This window comes from Pelobates fuscus, chromosome 1, assembly GCF_036172605.1.
Source record: "Pelobates fuscus isolate aPelFus1 chromosome 1, aPelFus1.pri, whole genome shotgun sequence".
NCBI classification, from domain to species: Eukaryota; Metazoa; Chordata; class Amphibia; order Anura; family Pelobatidae; genus Pelobates; species Pelobates fuscus.
In genome coordinates this window covers 63,025,638-63,045,945 of record NC_086317.1, presented here as the reverse complement: position 1 = coordinate 63,045,945, position 20,308 = coordinate 63,025,638, and the positions used below count along the sequence as shown (strand labels likewise).

The 20,308-nt window shown below is 36.2% G+C and overlaps 1 protein-coding gene across 2 annotated transcripts in view; it reads right to left on the bottom strand.

The window, feature by feature from the left end:
* Positions 1-394: 394 nt before the first annotated feature.
* TBC1D23 (TBC1 domain family member 23) overlaps positions 395-20,308 on the bottom strand; it is a 34,615-nt gene continuing 14,701 nt past the window's right edge. The window contains exons 3-19 of one of the 2 annotated variants that reach the window (XM_063448957.1): positions 18,844-18,949; positions 17,698-17,902; positions 15,774-15,897; positions 15,557-15,681; positions 15,431-15,477; positions 14,921-15,024; positions 11,498-11,617; positions 10,629-10,721; positions 10,129-10,299; positions 9,258-9,300; positions 8,873-8,982; positions 8,183-8,325; positions 6,773-6,817; positions 4,526-4,614; positions 3,545-3,680; positions 2,223-2,417; positions 395-1,952 (exon numbers count right to left, since the gene is read on the bottom strand). In XM_063448957.1, coding sequence (XP_063305027.1) covers positions 1,871-1,952; positions 2,223-2,417; positions 3,545-3,680; positions 4,526-4,614; positions 6,773-6,817; positions 8,183-8,325; positions 8,873-8,982; positions 9,258-9,300; positions 10,129-10,299; positions 10,629-10,721; positions 11,498-11,617; positions 14,921-15,024; positions 15,431-15,477; positions 15,557-15,681; positions 15,774-15,897; positions 17,698-17,902; positions 18,844-18,949 — 1,938 coding nt within the window. In that variant the 3' untranslated portion in view covers positions 395-1,870. The remainder of the gene's footprint in view (positions 1,953-2,222; positions 2,418-3,544; positions 3,681-4,525; positions 4,615-6,772; positions 6,818-8,182; positions 8,326-8,872; positions 8,983-9,257; positions 9,301-10,128; positions 10,300-10,628; positions 10,722-11,497; positions 11,618-14,920; positions 15,025-15,430; positions 15,478-15,556; positions 15,682-15,773; positions 15,898-17,697; positions 17,903-18,843; positions 18,950-20,308) is intronic. The other variant, XM_063448966.1, reaches the window with a different exon arrangement.

Genomic DNA, 20,308 nt, shown 5'->3' with positions numbered 1-20,308 from the left:
AAGTCGGATAGAAAAATCAGTGGCAAGTTAGCAAAGTCGAATAGAAAAATCTGTGGCACGTTTTCAATCTCCTTTTTATATCCCTTTTTACACAGTGTAACATATTGTTTCTTGCTAAACCGGTCTATTTTGAGAAGCATTTTATCTTGCAACTTTTCTTGAGGACTGGATTTGGGAGATTAAATAACTTTTGGACAAAGCTTTAACATTTGTTGTATGTTAAATGCTACATAAAAAATAAAATATGATTTACAAAAAAAAAAAAAAAAACCCCATTGAATAATAAATAACTAAATACTTATTTCCTGTGACAGATATAAAATGTATATAATCAAGTAAAATAATGAAGGAATGCATAAAAGGAACAAGACAATATTGTGTCTTACACTTAAAATGATTTTACTAATGTTTTATTTACCAATTGTGGATTATTTTGTTAAATGCAATGTACAAGTTAATATAACAAATTCAAACTACGAATTAGCATTAGAATTTTAATGAGGCCTATTTTCTTCATTGACATCTCTGCATTATCCCACGATACCTGGGATTTTGTTATTTATTTATATAGTTTTAATCGGTAAAAGATTAAATGCATGTAAGGTTCAATCTGGCCTTGTGTGCTTAATAAACATTCCCCCATGCCCAATATTTCTTAATTTCACACAATGCAGGATTTCTGGCAGTGAAAGTACAGCCCAATATCCGCTGGGGCTGTCCGATAACACATTGCACATATGGGTTTTATTCACCTCAAAGTGGCATAATATCAAAGAAACAACATTTTTTTTTCCTGTATACAGCTTTATACATCTGAAAATTATAAAAAAAACTTTTTATTTAGTGCAGTATTTAGCAGAAGGAAAAAAAATACTGTGTTCATAGAAAAGGGCTAAGCCAACTTAAGCTGCTTTATGTTTAAGACTAAGGGAGTGTTAATGTTTAGGTACGTTAGCCGTAGTGATAGAGTCATCAATAAAAAGACACCAGTTATCACCTCGGGGCCTAACCTAGCCAGCTTAATGTGACTGGCTCATTCATACTCTGAAACTAAAGCAAGTCCTATGTAAAAGCAGAAATTCTTTAATAGCCCTGTTGTGGAAACCTTACTCGGCATTCAATTCCTGGGGCAAGTCCCTTCCAAGCCCAAGGATAATCTCTAAACTGCAATGCTTTTTCCTGCTCAACTAGGCTGGGGAAAATTGGCCTTACGTCAATCAACCTCTGGAAGTGTGCAAGCCGTTAATATTCACCTGGTAAATTATCATCCCATGTACGTCATCAGCTATTGAAGGTCTTAAAATCTGTAATCAAATTAATAATGGCAATTACATTACCATAGCAGCTAGTTGGTCGTAAACTGAATTAGAAATACCACTTGTTTAGTACAGCGCAGGTACTAGAGATTTGGTTTAAATTAAACAGGAATTCTTTCTGTAGGCTCTCATCAGACCTCCATTTTGACAGATCCCTGAATCCTTTCAAGAAACATTTCCTGTGCTTCACATTGCAGACTTGCAAACTGTAAATCCAAATTCACAGCTGCTCCCCCTCCTTTTTAATCCAAGCATCTGGAATATATTAACACGGGTTTCTGCTGATATTTTTTTTAAAAACTGCATCATTTATCTTACATTTGTTTTTTTAGAATTTAGTTAAATACCTCCTGTATGGATTTTATATTCTAACAGTCAAGTCAGATATAATGATGCTTGTCTCAAAATTAATATACAAAAAACGTATGCAAAAGGAGTGGTATGAAATAGAACCCCAGGAAAATTAAATAAGTCAAACTATCGTATCACCCCACCAGCAAAGTTCTCTTTTCCTGCAGTCGGCATTCATTTGAAATATACCAAAGATCGTGTTGTTAGCTTTCTAAGGCATCGAGGACTTTAATAATTTGCTGTTTTATGGCTTTGGTAGCATCTCCTGCATTTGGGATTAAGTACCTTGGAAGAGAGGAGAATGGTTTGTTTTAATAACCCAAAATTAGTAGTAATAATAAAATAAATAGTAAAACTGAGAAAAGATATTATTGAACACAAATTCTAAATATAAAAAATGGGTATAAGTATGGCTAACATTGAACAAAAAATATAAATATGTGAAATGAGTATGATTAGCTTAGTTTTAGAGGTTTAAGTAGCCTTTCCACAGCAATGGTTCATTGTAAATCTTTTAAAAGACATATTTCCCTCGCTCAGGATGACTGATCATACCTTTCCACAGCTAATATTTCAACACCAGAGGAACTGCTGTTTCCATATTTAAAGGTGATAAGTTCTGGATGTTTCTTTTTTGATGTAATCTTCACAACAGAGCTTAATGCTTGCCGAGACTGTATATAGGCAAATCCTTTTCTAGACTGAATTTCTCGCAGACAATACATGTGGGTTGCAGTTACCAGGAGGTGGCTATTAAAGACACAACAAAAAGATTGTTTACACACGAACATTGCCAAAACATGCACATTTAAATAGATAGGAAAATGAATGCTTCGGAACTGCTCTAGTACACTGATAAAACACCATGTCACCACTCACCTTACTAAAGATAAAGGAAAAATCAATTGCAAGACAGAAATTTGGTTGGATGACGCACACATTACTTGGAGAGGTACATTTTATTGCACATTTAACCACATGTAATTTTTCAATACAAGAACAGAGCTGTAAATAATCTGGTAACTATAGAGAATGAAGAAAATAGTGCTGGTAGCCAAACATGTATCACGGAACTATGTGCATATGAGAACAAGTAGGGAAGTGACCATACTTTCACATAAAACATGATTTTTGCTGTCCGTATAGCATCAGTCTGTAGACTTGCAATCCCATTCCACAGCAAGAGACATTATTGGACAATGCTGCTTAGTAGGGATCGACTGATTATCGGTTTTGCGAATATTCAAATTTTTTTGTAAGTATCGGTTAATAATCACCATAGGGATTGGTAGGCAAATAATTATTATAATTAAATACAGTGAGTGTGGGAAAAGTCAGCATAGTTAATCTAGTTCAGTTTCAATAGTATTGGGGATCAAATCTGAATTTATTGTCCGCTATGACTGATTTGGATTGTTCTAATCTAGTAAATGGAAAATGGCCCGTTAATATTATTGATTAGCTATTTATCTATACAATGTCTATTTCTCTACTTTATGTCTAGATGTAGTCAGTTATATAGAAAGCAACCAAAATGACACCGGACAAATGTGAAATCAATCTCCTGTTTTGGTTTCACATAAATGAGCACTAAACTTTAACAGCAGCTACTGTATTTGGGAAATATGTTTGATATTTTTATTTCAATGATAACTCGTGCTTGAAATAAATCTAGAGACATTTTTTCATGTTAAAGCTATAAATGTGAGCTCGGCCGGAGGAAGTAACTTCATGCTCACCATATGTAAAAAGACAAGGTTTCACACCGTCATCATAGAAGCAGAATAATTATAGCACACGGAAAAAACTCAATCTGAATTAAACTTAAGGTGCCCAAAGTGTTCCTTTAACATACATTTTTACACTGATACACTTACCTGGGAAACATGTGACCATTTTCCTTCACCTCGTTACATGGAAAATGATGTTTGATGTCAGGTTTGTTTATCCAGGTTTGGATGTTAACAATTTCTTTGCGATCATCGTCCGACATGGAGGAGCTGTCAATTTCATCTGAAAAGGATGGCAAAGAGGCCAATTTAAATACAGTTTTTGTATTTGGCACTGGCATTTAAAGCTATATCTCAGTACTGTATATATGTATGTTTATATTTTGCTGCATGGTTTTTAGAAAGCTATGCAAGAAGACCAGCCAATTAAGTCTCAGAGAAATAGGCTGGTTTAAAACATGATTGGAAGTGTGAGTTACAGTACCCTGGCATATGTGTAGGAATTTAAAGGATTAAATGCCACATATGCAGTTCACAAAACATTGCACACACTACCATTGATTAGTTAAATAAATATATATATTTATTTTACGTTGCACATCAGTTTACGTGATTGATTTTATTTAACCCTTACTGACCTTCCATATGAAAAGGAAGGTGTTTGAAACAAGCCAAGTGACTTTTTTGTTTTAATTGCTATAGATTTCATTTGTGAACGGTGCGTAAAATAAAAATGAAAACTTTTTTAAAAAGTGTATGCATTCGTGTTCTGCAAGCACAACTGCATGAACACTGTATAGAAGCACAATGTATACATTGTAAGTGTGGCATATAACTTTGGTTTGTTCCATTCATGCTTTGTGCATGAACTTATGAATTAAACAAAAACATTTCTAAACTCAATATATAGTTTTAAGCTTTTCCTTAATGTACACAGAGTCACCTCATACATATTAAAGACTTGAAAATGCAGACTGGACGCCTAACAAGTACGGTCCAACATTAATACATTACCGCTGCTTGACTTCAAACAATTATTCACACGTCGGTTACACAAGTGACTGTCAGTAAACAGTTTGATTTTAGTGAATATATCAGCATTCTCAAACAAGATATTTATAGCCGTACCCGTGTCATATTCCTCTTCATCACCAATGCTGAATACAGGTTTTACACCACGATACGGCTTTCCAAGTCGATCACTGCTGCTTATGTGCCTGTTGGTAAAATTTTATATAAGTATTTTTTTTTATCTTTTATAACGCCTGTTCAGGTTTGGGTTTTCTGTGCGCTCCCAAAAGTACAGCATTTATTACCAAAAGTGCAGGCAAAATTAGGCAGTGCTGTAAGTGAAGCATGGCATCCAGGAAACATTAGGCTGACAACTAGATGTTAAAAGGATTACATTGCGTTTTTACCATTAACACAGCAGTTGAAAGTAAGCAGTGAGATGGACAAAGTCTTACGTTTACTGCATAGAGATGTAAAAACAGTCACTGTAAAAGGCCCTTTAACGCAATTTCATGTATGCATGTATACCCATATGAATATTGCATATATGTCGAGAAGCACAGTCCATACAAACATATTCAGATCTACATGGCCAATGCATTTAGCAGATAAATCTGTAAATGTTTGGCTCACATACAAATCTACTGCTTCCGTGAAGACAGGCACACGTACCAATATTTTTCATTAATCTATGGTCTTTCTGGCCACAATTAATATAAATAATAGGGGCACCAAAAGGGTTGATTCAAGTCTCAGAGCTGGAGGAGAAAGGAGTATTACTAATTCCCTCTAATTTCACTTTTGGTAAGTATTTACGGTGGCTAGAGGAGTGATGGGATGCTGCATGCGTGGACTTCACAACATTCCAAATAAAATTCGAAGTACTGCGTGTGCTTTGTTTATATCCTATACAAGTTTAGACAAGATAATTAACTTTATATGTTATCAGAAGATCGATATGGGCAATTCATTTTAAATCCATTGACAATAGTTATCCACGTGTTATCTGTGTCTGACCAATTGATAGTAGGTATAATTTATCTGTTGTTAAAGAGTCAGATATTGCTATATGGGTGACTGCCTACATTCTGTAAAAATAAGACACATAAAATCAGGACACAACTTTAGAAATTTTACTGATCGCTTATAACTATGATATATGGATAGCTTATTCTTTTTACTTGTATCCGTAAAGTCAAGTTATAAATAAGTACAATCGTTTTAATCCCCTCACATAAAATTAATTCATTCTACATAATAAACAAGTTCATACTTTTAATTGTTCATAAAAGTTCAAGAAAATGGTTTTGTTGCCCTTTATAGAATAAAGAAATATTACCAAATTACAACTTATGTTTGTTTTTTTCCCCTGATTTATTTATGCCAGTTTTCATCAATTTGAAAAGCACCCACTTAGCCTGCATTATTATGTTGTTTATCACTAAGGACTCTGTTGGCATATTTTAAGAAATAAAACAGTAATGAACAATGGAACCAGTTTCCTTAATGATCACGAAGCATCAATCCCCTGAATTGCAATGTTAGCAATCATGTAATCACCATGCAATGAAAGGGATCACTGCTTGATGAGTGACCAGACAAGAACAGGAACTAAAAAGTGGGAATCTACATCCTATAAAGGAACACATGTTGAGACTACTCTCACTATTTTCATTATTGTACTATGGAGTTGGTTTTGCGTCGGCCTGTCCAATGAACAGCCAATCAAGTCAAACACAGGCATATTCACTACAGCGTGTTATAGAATATATTCCAAATTGAGGGTTTAAAAAAAAACCTTAAAACAAAAATGCTGCTGCTTAGTATAAGCATTGAAATATTCAAGACTGAAATGTTATGGACAAGACGTGGATTAGCTGTAGATGGAAGAGAATGTTAGTGTTCAAGTGCAGTCAGGAGAATGCTAAAGTCAAGGTGTAGTAGAGGTGTGCATCCAACTATTGAAAACTAATGACAAAAGCATTAATTACACTGACCGGCCACAGCAACCATATTGGATTACAGTATAAGGATCAGATTCTGGATTGTTTGCAAAATTATTAGTAGAAACACTTGGTAAGTGATTGTCAGAGAGACCTTCATAAGGTTCTGTCTCTATGAAAAAAATATTTAAAGTTATTCCCCGTTATTAAAGTCAAATGTAAGAACTGGATTTTTGACGATTAACCAGGCAACCTTACCGGAGTTAGTTAAGTAAAGAGGTTTAAACTTTCATATTCTAATTAGTCTAGAGGTAGAAGCACGGCTTGCATAGGATGTCAGTGTAATTCGTGCTTGCATACAGTGAGACGTTGTGCTCAGGTACAGAGGTGGTGGGATCACAGCTCACTACTGAGGCCTTACCGCTCCAAACTCGCCCTCTCTGGCCATGGAAGATTGAAAGAGATTCTATTGCAAATTGGGGCACAGAACACAAACCAGAAAGGGTTACATGAAACCTTTGTGAGATACCAGCTGACATTTCAACACAGCTCTATTCAAAGCAGCGATTCTTTTAAAAACAAAAAACAAAAAAACAGCACAGGCATCAAACACCTTTGTTAAATGTGTCCTTTGCAATACCCTATTGTGATATTGCCATAATGAGGCAGGCACTAAAATGAGATCTCTGCCACCAACATTATTATGGAAACGTCAAGTACCATCAACATTTTGTTCCCCATCTTGAAAGAAGAGGCTGAAATTACCCTTCTGTGACTTTAACTACTTGTTATATTCATACAGAATATCTATTTACACAAAATGTAACATTTAAAAAAGGAACTAAAAGTCAATGTAAAAATAGAGAGAAACTAAACAAATAGTCATAAAAGATAATGTATTTCCTTAGAACACTGTGTACTCCAAAGAATAACTGCTGATTGCCAAATACACACAGCATCTTTTTTTTTTTTTATAACACCCTGCTATCATAGAATTGTTCAACAAAACCAAAAGACATGGAGGTTATGAAAACAAACAACTCTCATCTACATACAGTTTAGCCAAATTTCTGGAAGAAGGAATTTTTACATTTTTTTTTTTTTTTTTTTTAAAGGATAGATTGGATTTTATTACTTTTCAACTCTACCTAAATATTATAAATATTGATTCGCAGGCAAATGCCCTGTACACAAGTAAATCTATCTGGGCCGTAGGAGGAAATTAGTCAACAAAGCACATTTATTTTCAGACATATGTTTGTTGCCAATCTTTATTAGGACAACATGTAGAGGAAAATATACCTATTTAAAGGTGACTTCTTATGTCAAACAATACAGGTCGTCTTCCAGCACAATGTGTTTTACTATGTATTCTCCAAACACAGAGCACTGCGAATGCATGTATTGGTTGACAAATACAATCACTGTCCTTCAACCGCTTAAAAAGACACAAGCAATACTTTTGTAATTCGCTCTTTCGATTCAATGCTCTGTATGATAGCCGCATGGTTGACTACATCACTATATTCCAAATAAATAGTCCTTTTTTTTTTTTTTTTTAGAGGAAGTGAATGTTATGCATCAGTTTCTCTTTCCCGCTACAATGGAGTCATTCCCACAAAAATTGCTTCTCCATTACTTACTAAAAGAAAACGAGAAAAATAATCCCATTCTCCCACTTAAGTACCCCCTAAAATAACATTCAGTATTTTGCAATTACCTTTGCACTACGGTTACATTAGCTTAGCTAAATTTTGTGATGTAGTGTTTATAAACTGTAGAAAGTGAAGATGCATGGTAGAAGAGTAGCTGTGATCAATATGGTACCAACCTTTCTACTGGCGTGGATGTGTTCTCGATGAAACTGATTACTTTTTCTTTCACGTTGACAGACTTTGTTTTTAAAGCCACTGTCATTTTATTTACAAGGGACTTCACCCCTTTCCCATCTCCCATTCCATTAGAAGAATCACCCTGTAAGGAGAAACATTCTTTGTTTTATACAAATCAAAGCTTGAATTCCAAGTGTAAGAATTTCTTGTTTAAAAAATGAAAAACAAAGTAAGTTTTGTTCATATAATAAAATTAATGTGTTACTTCTTTTTGCACAGTCAGGAACATTCAGCCTGAAACACCAGTCAGTGGGACCAGAAACACAAAGAAAGCAATTGTTCATAGACAGAATCTCAGCATGAGAGAAAGATAGGCTGCGATGAAGGCTGTGCACAATGAAATGCTGAAGCAGTTCTGGACAAAATGCTAACTGTGCAGCAATTAGTATGAACATTCTAAAAGTTCACATGGACATTGCTTCACTTTTCGAACTTTGCCAACAGAATTATCCTTCATAAAGGACTCCCTTTGTAGTGCCTTCATTTGCAACAAACAAAACAATACAACGGCGTACTGTTTTTAAACTAACCTGTTTGGTATCCAATTAGTTTCCTGTTAGCAGGGTAAATTGGCTCACACGACCTGTGTGAAGCCAAAATGTAAAGATAATACAGCATCAAATACTTACATCAGCATAAGAACTCATGCTGCTCCGGGATCCAGTTGTGCTAATGATCCAGTGTCCATATCCATTATCTGGGCCATCAACGTTGATGTCAGCTAAATGCTGCTGCAGCACTGCCAAAAAGGTTCGAGAATACACAATGTAGCACACGTAAATTCATAAAATCATCAGAACTATTTGGTCAGTGATCATAATTTACCTGTGTAATGTAACTGCACAGCCAATAATCAATTACTATTGAGATTTGTGTTGCTGTAATTGATTTAATTAACTCCGTGAATCCACAATTTGTTAGAGGCAAAATCACACAGGATAGTCACTCAGTAAAATACACAACTGTCTAATAAATCAAATAGCCAGATCATTCTGTAAGGTAAAAATAACTCACCCATGAATCCTCCTTTGGCTATGCAGACGTATTCCTTGTTTTTCTGCACATAAAAAAAATATATATATATTTAAAAAACTATTTAAAAAAAAAAAGAAAAAATGAGAAGGGGTTAAAAGAAAATCAATAAAAATAAACTGAACAAGTTCAACATCTATGTCCCTCAATTAGCACTCTGTGGGAACTGGGGCTGTGGACAAAAGGAAGTAAGACAGAAAAAAAAAGTCACTATCTTGTCCAACAGGCTATTTTCTGGAAGGCAAAATATAGCAAGCAAAATCCTGTAAACATACAAGACGATGTAGAAATTCTAAAGTATACATTAACAAAAAGGGAGAAAAAACCACACCGTAAGAGGGGTTATTCACTAAGATTACATTTGAACTTAACTAAAATAAACGAGAACTGTTTTGGAAAAACTCTCCACATCTGCTATAATCTCAGCTTGGGTACTTTAGCCCATATTTTGCAAATTGGATTTAATTGTCTGAAATTCAGAGTAGAGCGTGAGCAAACCTGTAAGATGCTCAACTGTGTGAGAAGCTCCTGTGTGGACATAGATTTGTATTCAGGGTAAAGAAAAAAATGTGACTTGTCTCATTTGTTTATGAAAAAATAAATTCCTCGAAAGGGGCAAGTGATCAAGAAAAAAAAAATAATCCAAAATAAATAATAAAAAGAAAAACCAAACATAAGCAAGCAAACAAAAAAAAGGAAAAAAAAAGAAAAAAAGAAAATGGGCACACAAATGTTGAGTTAATCTGATAATATTTTTCCAGTAAACAGTTTGTTTTCGGGTCATTTTCATTACAACGTTTAATCGTGGACGATGAACATTTTCTGAGAGAAACTGAAAGGGGAACAAAAGTACCTGTAAAAAATGAGCCAGGACCATATTCATGTACATGTCTTCCTCTTCCCTACCACTGCCCATAAAGCACAGGTGCTCTCCGCCAGCCACAGAGCCTGACTCAATGGACTGTTTCTGAGCTTCCAGAAGAGATTTCACAGACAGAGCAAATTCCCCTGGGTTTTGCAGCATCTATTAAACAAAACACACCAGGCAGTTTACATTTTTTTTTTAAATGATATATATAAAATACATTTGTAAATAAGAAAGAAGACCAGCGGTACTAGCGTTTATCACATTATAAATATCTCTTCAAGTGTCAAAACGATATTCTACAAATTTCAGAAATATGAAAACAACACAGTGAGTGAACTATGACTTTATCCTAATTTGCCGAACATTTCAGTACTTGATTGACAAAATCAAATCAGGCATTTTCACAACAGCAAAGCTTTGAAACACAAACAAGGAAAAGAACACATTACACAAAGACAAATTAAAAATGTATGGCTTATACATACCAAGTCAGAATCCAAGTGAAAGGCTGTTGAGAGGTGGCCAGAATTGTACTGCTCTGCAGGTCGACAGTCCACCACAAAGAACCGTACTCCGTCCTGAAACACGTTGTACATCATAAATCATAAATTATAAGGTTAGGTTAGGTGTGCTGGATAAGTTCTTCACTAATATTTATTTTTTCTAAGATAATTCTTTTATTATTGAATTTCTTTAAATAAATCTGGGTTGGTAGAATCCCATGGATGTTCATATGAAGAAGCGATATTATATTGCAGAGAAAATTACATAAATATATAAAAACAGGAAAGGGACTTGGCCAGATTGTGTTGTTTTGTTTTTTTCTAAGCACAGTACCAAAGGTTGGCCTTGATTCTCACTAGGTGCTTGTTAGGGGTTTCTATTATTTTGTCCACCCTCTTAAAATCAAAGATAGTATAGTGCACTGTATAATTCATTCAGTATTGATCTCATAACTAAAACAAAGTGTAAATTACAGGAACCAATAAGTACTGGAATCAATATGGTAACTGACACACTCCAGCATCAATGGCAAATTATTAATCTTTACATAAAATAAATAACATGATCTACAACGCAAACTAAAAACAACAATTCAAAGTAGGACTATTTATTAAGATTTCACATGTTTATCATTAGTGCCTCTGTACCTGTTAATTTGTTACGTTAGTAGTGTCATTTATTCACCCGTGTCAAACATTTCCCCTCAGCAAAATGGTCACGGAGCAAGATTTTTCAATGCGCTATTGATTTTTTTATTTTGATATGTGATCATTCCATGTCTCACCCTCTAGATACGTTTTGTTATTTTCTGTCCACTGGCATTAATCGTTACAGAGTATCACTCACTCACCCCTTGCTGCTGATTTGCTTGAAGAATTTCCGATACAGAAATTGATAAACACAGAGCCTGGCTCAGGTCAGTATCATCTTTGAGAGCTATCAAACTGCTTCCGAACAGACTGTTGTGATTCTAGAAAGGAGAAGAGACATTCACATAACTGGGAACGATACAGATACATCACCTACTACAAGATATAAAACTTACACCAATAGTATGACTTCCATTACACTTGCAATACAGATTTTAAGTGGTAAGCTTACAATGATCTAAGCAGTTTTTGCAGATAAAGTAATTAGCTACCACCCTGACTGCACAGACGGTTTGTAGTGATACAGGGAAATGTAGACTCCTAACAATTCACCTCTAGTTCTTCAGTCACAATTTTGCATCAAGTATTATGCTCTAAATATGTTACAGATATGGCTAAAACTAAAAACATACAAAATAAAGAAAGAAACAATCAAAAGCAATATTTACTTGGAAAATGAAATTCAGTGGACTAGACAGAAAAAAAAAAGTTAACACGATCTATATTACAACAGTGGGACACACCTTAAGTAAGTTCCAAACATTTCAAAACCCATAGAATAGCAAGTCTACTAGCAAGAACGGTCTAATTATACCCAATTCCCAGTCAAAGTGGCTCTGTCACTCCCACCCCAAAACCCCTCTCAGTATTTTATAAAGAAACATTTTCTGAAATACTGACATTGACTGTTTGAATTTCATTGAAATTGCAATGCAGTCAAAAGATGTTTCCTATGCTTGACAAAAGGGAGAGTTACCAATGTCAATTCCTCCAGGCTTCACTAGTAACGACTGTGGAAAAGGGCATTGTCTCACTGATCGAGAGACTAATCTATTGAGACTCAAGCAGCCTAACGAGATCCTCAATAGACAACAGTGCGTGCTCTTGTGTCTATTCCAACATGAGCTACTGGTGGTTGAAGCACTAGGAACAGAAGAATGAAGATAGCGGCACCGACAAAGTAAGTATATCTCCCCTGCACCAAAAGCATCAAAACAGCCAAAGATTTAGACATACCTTACATTCATCATTCCTGGTTAACAAGTCCCTTCATAGATACATTCCCACACAGGCCGGCCTTTGGGGTGTGCAAGCTGTGCGGCTGCACATGGCACTATGGCAACAGGGGCGCCGGGGACCCAACACAGCTTGCGCATGCTTGGACACTAGGGCTTGTTAATTCTTCCCTTGCTCCCTCTGCTGCACAATATGGAGGAGAACCGTGGGGCAGTAGCCATGCTGAAGTGGCACACAGATCACGGACATTCCTGGCTTCACTGAACTCCCAGCTCCCTGATAAGATGCATGCAGTTTAAAAGGAGCTGGAAGTGGCTGCAGAGGTAAGGAGGAGGAGTCCTTAAGGGAGCAGACACTCACTCTGGAAGCTGACAGGCCCCTGTGCTTACTCATCCAGTAAGCATGCCCCTCCAGCCCCCTCCCTCCCTCCTGTCCTTGGCTGACAGTCACTTGCCTGCATTTTACAGCACTGGCCTCTTTCATTGCCTCTGTGCTGCCTGTAGATTATCCTTGGAGGAGTGCCAGCACCTCACAGCCTTCCTTACCCTGCTGCTGTGTGACACCCTGCAGATCAGCTAATCCGGTCTGGGAGCATGGCTGAGGATGGAGCTATTGGCTGCTGCATGTCAGTACTCTATTACCTGATATATCTATTAACTGTCTGTTAGTGCCCCATCTCTGTCAGTGCTGCCAGGCTCCAACCATTACAATCCTGTGGGATCTGTCAAACTAATGTCTCTGTAAACCACACAGTGGAAATATGCATTTGTAAACTGTTGTATGCCAGTGTCTGTGTGTGTCATAAAGTGCAACTCTCAGTGTCACGACGACTAATGTGATCCAACACGCAAAACTATGTAACATCTACATAGAATAGAAAAATAGACAGAACGTAAACCGGTAGAATGGCCGGATTAATACGTTGAAAGACAGAGAATGGTCAAGGGAAAGCCGAGGTCAAGGAAGCCAGAAAAACACAAGATCGACAAGAAAGCCAAGTCAGGAAAACCAGACATTGGAGTAGTCAGGAATAGCCAAAGTCAGAATACCGGAAATATCAATAACAAGGACAAGAATACACACTCTCTGAAACCAGGAACAGAAACCACGACAGGGCAATGAGCTAGGGAAATTCAGGGATTTAAATATCCCTCCTTGGGCAGTGATTGGTCAGAGTTGTGTGTCAGTGAGTGCACGTTAGTGTTTATGTCATTGATTGTATGCATCATTGTGGGTGTAGATAAGTGCATCTGACAGTGGTTCTATGTTTATGTGTCATTGTGTGTGCCAGTGAGAGTGAGTATGTGTTGGTGTGCATCATTTTATTAAATAGACCATTTGCAATAAATATATATATATATATATATATATATAATTAAAAAATGTTTTACTTAAAGCAACACTATTGTCACCGAGACCATTGAGGTGAAGTGGTCTGAGTGCAGTGGGCCTGTGTTTTTGAGAAACTGCAATGTTTAAATTGCAGGGTTAAGTCCACCTCTAGTGGCTGGCAGTATAAAAGCCACTGGCCGTATAAATTGGTCACGTGATGCAGGAGCCCCATAGGAAAGCATTGATTCAATCGTTTCCTATGGGAGCATTTTACTGTGTGCGCGACGCTTGCTTCCTGTGTGAAAAGCATTGGATTGGACATTGGCAATGTCTCCTCCATGACATTGTGGGAGGCACTGGAAAAAGGTGAATAAATCTTTATTATTTTCTCATTTTAATTGCAAACACCTTTATAGCTATATTTATATTGCACTTATGTAAAATTAGTATTCTGATACAGCTTTTTAATCTTTTTTTGTGTGGGGTTAATAAGGAGCTTTTAAATGGTGAGAGGGATTAATGGGAGGGTGTGGTCCGAGAGGGCATGAGGCCAGAGTAGGGCGCTGTGAAGATTTTTTACGCAGGGCACATACAGGCGTAAGACCGGCCCTGTTCACACACTACCCTGTCCAAGCCCATATATTAGATCCACTCCTAGGTCTTGTTTCAACAAAGAAGTGCAGCCTTCTCATATGGAAAATAGCAAATGTTCCACAAAACTGCGTACTCTGAGAAGATCTCTATCTTCAGTGAAACCAAACCTGAATTAATCGCCAATGGTTATCAATGTTTTCCTTATGTTAAATGTGTAACCTTGTACTGAATGCCCCCGGGCTAACTTAAACTAAAATGAAAAAGAAGAATTTGAAAATATTCTTCCCAGCAAAACACTAAGTAAACAAATATTCTGAAAGGGTGAGGGTGTATGGATGAACTGGAGGAAACGGCATGGGGAATCCATTAAGGTTTAAAAAGACTCACTTTAGAAAGCCTGTAACCGACGTACCTTCCCTTATACCAAGCAAGGCAGGAAATTTCAGGGATGTGTAACTTACCTTGCGAAATGAAGCGGGTGTCTTACTGTAGTAATACTGTGCTAAATTAAATAGATCCTCAATATCCCCTGCTTCCAAATTTGAAGGAGAGCTTTCCAGAAGTTCTAAAGAGAAGAACAGATGTATTGAAACCGGCCATGTGTAACGAGTTCAGGTAGAGAATGAACCATCCACGGTGTTCTCTTTCCAATGTAATACACAGAAACATACTTTAGCTACTTCTGTGAGTGATCAGTCTTCAATTAATATATTATACTATGGCAATGCACAGTCTCGGGATGACAGGACTACATTAGAAGACATTATACAAAATAATCTGCATTACAATTATAGTATTTTTTACAAACATTCAATTAGTTTCCTTTGTAGTATAAGAGGCTATTAGATGTAGTGTTGTGAGACAAGCTGCTACTTTACAAATAAAAAACACTGATAATATATACATTTTCTGCTCTCACTCCCTATTAAAATAAATGAGTAATGAAGAAAAAAGTAAAAGAACAAACGTACTTATATATTCTTCTTTGCCATCAGTTTCTTGAGCAAGAAGAATTTCCCTAATAGAAGAAAAAGACACAGATCAAAGAGCGGTAAATGACTGTTTTGACAGCTCGTGGCATTACTAGAGGCACTCACTTGGCATTGACGAGCATGATGAGCATTAAGAAGTACATAATAAACGGATCCCCCTGCTGTAAGTAACTGTCCCAGATAGCTTGAGTGACGTCCACTGGGCAATGATATGCAAAGAGGCTCCCAAACTGAAACAGACATATCGTTAATAACAGGAGAGTCAGAAAGAAACACACAAAATACATGGTAAACAGAGAAACAAATCTGGCTCCATAGTTACCCAATTTAGTGCATAGAGATCAGGAGTAATCTTCTTTGTGTCTAGAAAGGAACATAGCTCTGGCTCGTGGTACTGCAGGAGCAACCGAAATAAATGAAAAGGTTTTCCTTTTTTGTAACAATCCCTAAAGAGAATAAAACATTTTTAAGCAATATAAAAGGCGCCAACAGATATACTGGATTTCATTGGACACTCTGCCATACAGGAATGTACCAAACAAAACACTTTCTAATTTAGGTAGAGAGCAAATAGATCATTTTACAACAAAGCCTCTTCACTGCAAACTTATTTATTTTATTTCACAGCATTCTATTTAAATATTCTGAACTGTACTGAGCTTCTGTTAAAACAAATGGAGTGGAAGCAAGTAGTGCATGAAGGTAATAAATTGTATGTGTATGTTTTTCCCTGTTATAATACTGATGTGTATATATATATACAAAATAGTGAAAACAAAGTGAAAACAAAGGCTTGCACTCACTTTTTTGTTTTGCTGAACTGATTATGACTAAGATGTTTTAACTAGAAATGGAATAAAGAAAGAAAACTTTTATAAAAGTAAAAGACCGTGAGTGCAAGCCTTTGTTTGAACTATTTTTTCTACTATCTTTGGCTGTGGCTGGAATGCACCCGGCATTTGGAAATATCTGAAAGTGTGTGTGCAGGGATGGAAAGGGAAAATTATATATCTATCGACTGATGTGAGAACAAGAGAGTTGAAAACAGTTCTACATTTATAGGAAGCAAACTGAAATAATCTAAGTCTTCCAACATTAGCTTTTGATAATGAACTATGCACTTTGCTCTGTGAGTCACGGTAATAAAAATTAAATCTCGCTCGCCCAAAAGCAAGACCGGAACACAAATTGTATTCAGCAGGGCTCAACTAAATATTGTAACCGAGTCTTACACGAAAATCATGTTTCATTTTGTATTTTACTAGAATGTAAAGTATCTTATGGTTATTAGTTTAACATGGACTGAACCCTTTTATGCCTTAAGTTCAAATCAATTTTAAGCTATTTTTCCTATCAGGGTTTTTCACTTGGATCAGCCTAACCAGGTGAATTGGGGAACTTTAACAATCCAGACTTTTCTAGGATATCCTAAGTGCTGGGTAAATATATTTGATGCTACCAGAAATGATTTCTACTCCTGTTGCCCATTTTATTACAAAATAGTGCTGGGCTATATACCAGGCGTATGTAATGTTACACTGTATCGGGTCTACCAGAACATTTCATCAATATATACACTAGCTTTTCACAAAAGTAGTATGCCAAGATCTCACCCTAATGTCTCATCAAAAGCTTTCAAATTAGAAATCTCCCCTGGGTACAGGTCGATATGTTGTAGGGTTCAATAAATCTGCTTAACCTATCACAGTGAGTGTCTGATATTTTTTCTTTTATACTTTCTCTTATGGGATATGCTGACCCATGCTCAGTTAGCACCCTGTGATTTTTACGATTGTGTGCAATCCCATTTTATTTTTATATTTTTACAAATCTCCTCCGACATTCTAATATACTGCTAGTGACTCATTGGCTGACACAGCTATTGTCTTTACCTATAGAACCGGTCTTCAACACACCTTTTTCAGTATTTCACGACCATAAGCTAGAAGTGGCTTCAAAACTTAGATTCTAGAATATCAGTAGGTCTCCTTCAAGATTCCCTTTGCTAACCATGCATAATCTGCATAATGTATTGGCACTAAATAAATAAAACCAATAATGCTATACTGAGGACTAAGGCTATAAAGTATTCCTAGTATTAACCCCTTATGGATCAAACTTCTGGAATAAAAGGGAATCATGACATGTCACACGTCATGTGTCCTTAAGAAGTTAAACATGCCCATATTTCAATTGGGCTTACAATACTGAAGAAAATCAGATTATTTTGATGCAATAAAACATACCTGGGGATGTACTTATTCATGATTGCATAGAAGCAATTGTATAAATCACTGCGTGGCAACTGTAGGTCCACTAGTGGCTTCAGAAGATATATCCAACTGACACCTTCATGGTATTTAACATTGCGGGATTTACAGTAAAAAGTCACAACAGATTCAACATCCTTCAGAACTGCAGATTTCTGATCTTCTGGTATGGCGAGCTGATCTGACAAAATCCAAAGAACAGGTATTAACTGTTGGTATACAATAAGTGGTAAAGATAAATATATAATGTGATTTTACAATAAAACGTTTCACATTCCCTAAGAACAATCCATAATAAAGGCTAATCTAGAATAGTAAAGTGACACATCAAACTTCAAAAATATATATTTTTTTTTTTATAAAGTTGAAGTGTTCCTTTAAGTAAACTCAAAGAACAACATTTTTTCCCATCATAGTCTTTGACTGATTGCTGTGTACTGGTCAGGTATACAAATGAAGCATGCCAGTTACAAGCAATGAGCAGAGCAGGAGACACAGACGTGTATTAAAGTACAAAGTAGGTCAATGTGACATTCATTTGGCATATTGACTTTAAGGCAATTAATGTTTCAAATAGAGGGCATGGTGTACAACAGGTTGGATGGTATAACAGATCTATTGAAGCTTATCTTACATTGGTCCACAAAAAAATAAATAAAAAAAATATCAATGCTTTAGAGCTGACATTTTTTCCACTTTGTAAAACAAAACCGAAGTGGACGGAGTTGGATAGTTTTTTCCTGGTCACAGTGGGTACGCAGGAAAGGTTGACCAAATCAATTACAGTTGGAAATAAACTGAACTGAACTACAGAAACCAAGTAATTAAGTAGACCTCCTTCTGTACAGTCCTCAGCTTAGTGAATAATCCTTGATGTGTTTTAAGCACTGTGAGCTTGAAGGTGAAAACACAGTGTGATCTGGTGGATGAGTCACTCAAAGTTCCTGCAGTGGGATCCTCACTTGAAATGTGCACAGAAGATTCCAATTCCAACACCAATTTTATGTGAAAGGAATTTGAAAAGCAACAACCATTTCTCTTTGGAATTCTCTGGCACTACATAAGATATACCTACAGAGAATGAATTCAACATTACAGTGCAGCAATACACTTGGGCCTTACCGATAAGATTCTCACAGTCCTGGTGAATCAGTGTCTGTTCTGGAAGATCTAAAGAACCATCCCACGAGGCTAAACTGTCGCCTTTTCCTGCCACGTTTAGTGCAATCTATGAATTAGAAAGCCAAAATAAAATATTGTGTTGCTGAATTTATTGTCGGTGGTGTCAGATACGCAGAAAAGTAAACGTGTGTACTTACAAAACTTATCTCAAGAAGGCAGGAACATACTTGCATTGTTCACTAAAGTGATAATTGCTGGGAATTCAAAGTTAATTTCGAAACTTAGGCCAAAATAGCAGATTTAGAAAAAATGATTGTGGTCTGAAACAGAGCTAGTATAGAAGGATGTGGTGTACTACATTTGGCTTGCATCAGACGTGACATTACAAGCCACCATGTATTACACATTCGAAAGCAAGCCGGCAGTAAACTTGTTAGAACAGTCATGGATGTGTCACTACATACACGGAGAAGGAGGATCATCCGGTGTCAATGCCATACAATTTGAACTCTAATGACTGCTACTACTCTCAAACAGGTAATTCTATTACATTATTCAACGTACAGGTGTGTTACATACTAGCACCAATTACGGAAATGATTATTTTATGAAAACTTACAATATATGTATTAAAAAAAAAAAAAAAAAAAAGATTGGAAAAAGAGAGGCATGCACACAAATTAATATTATAATCCAGCTTTCACCTACTGTTTTTGATAGTGGAGGTCTACCAAAAACTGCACCACACGGGATATCCCTTTAAAAACCCTCGACGCAGGAGTTAACAAGTGCAAATATAACATTTGTTATTCTTTATCTTCGTTTAGTAGATTTTCGATTCATAGTGCATAACCTCTCTTTTTATTTCAAACACCGACGCCAACATACTGATCAACGTGCCACTCATTATTCTTTGTATGTTAATGAATTATGTTCTACTAAAACCTGAAATAATATTCTAGTTTTCATCGAGACTCTACCACTTGTGAGTAAGCGCAAACATATAACCAATTGTTATTTAAAGCGTTTTCAATGTCAATGGCCTTTTTAATATAAAAATCAGAGACTTCACATGATGCCTGGTAGTCGATAAGGATACAGTGACATGCATTTTCATGAACACTTGGCTCTACTCGACTGAAATTTGTTTTCTGAGGAGTAATCTGAAAGACCAATGGCATTGCTCATCCTCAGTCATCAGGTATTTTGAGGTTTCAAAACATTTGTATATTTCACTTCAGGGAATAAATTGAAGTGATCTATACGGAGTGGACAAAAAAAAGGGGGGGGGGGACGGACCAAAAATGAGATGAACAAATCTGAATTAATGCTTTGTACCAAATGGTTCTGTGCTTGAGTAAAGTTAACATTAAAAATGCATAGATTCATAAGAACTAATCCAAACAACTCCTGTCTATATTGATTGCAAAAACGTTGGAGACTCCAAAAACAAGGATCATTCCAA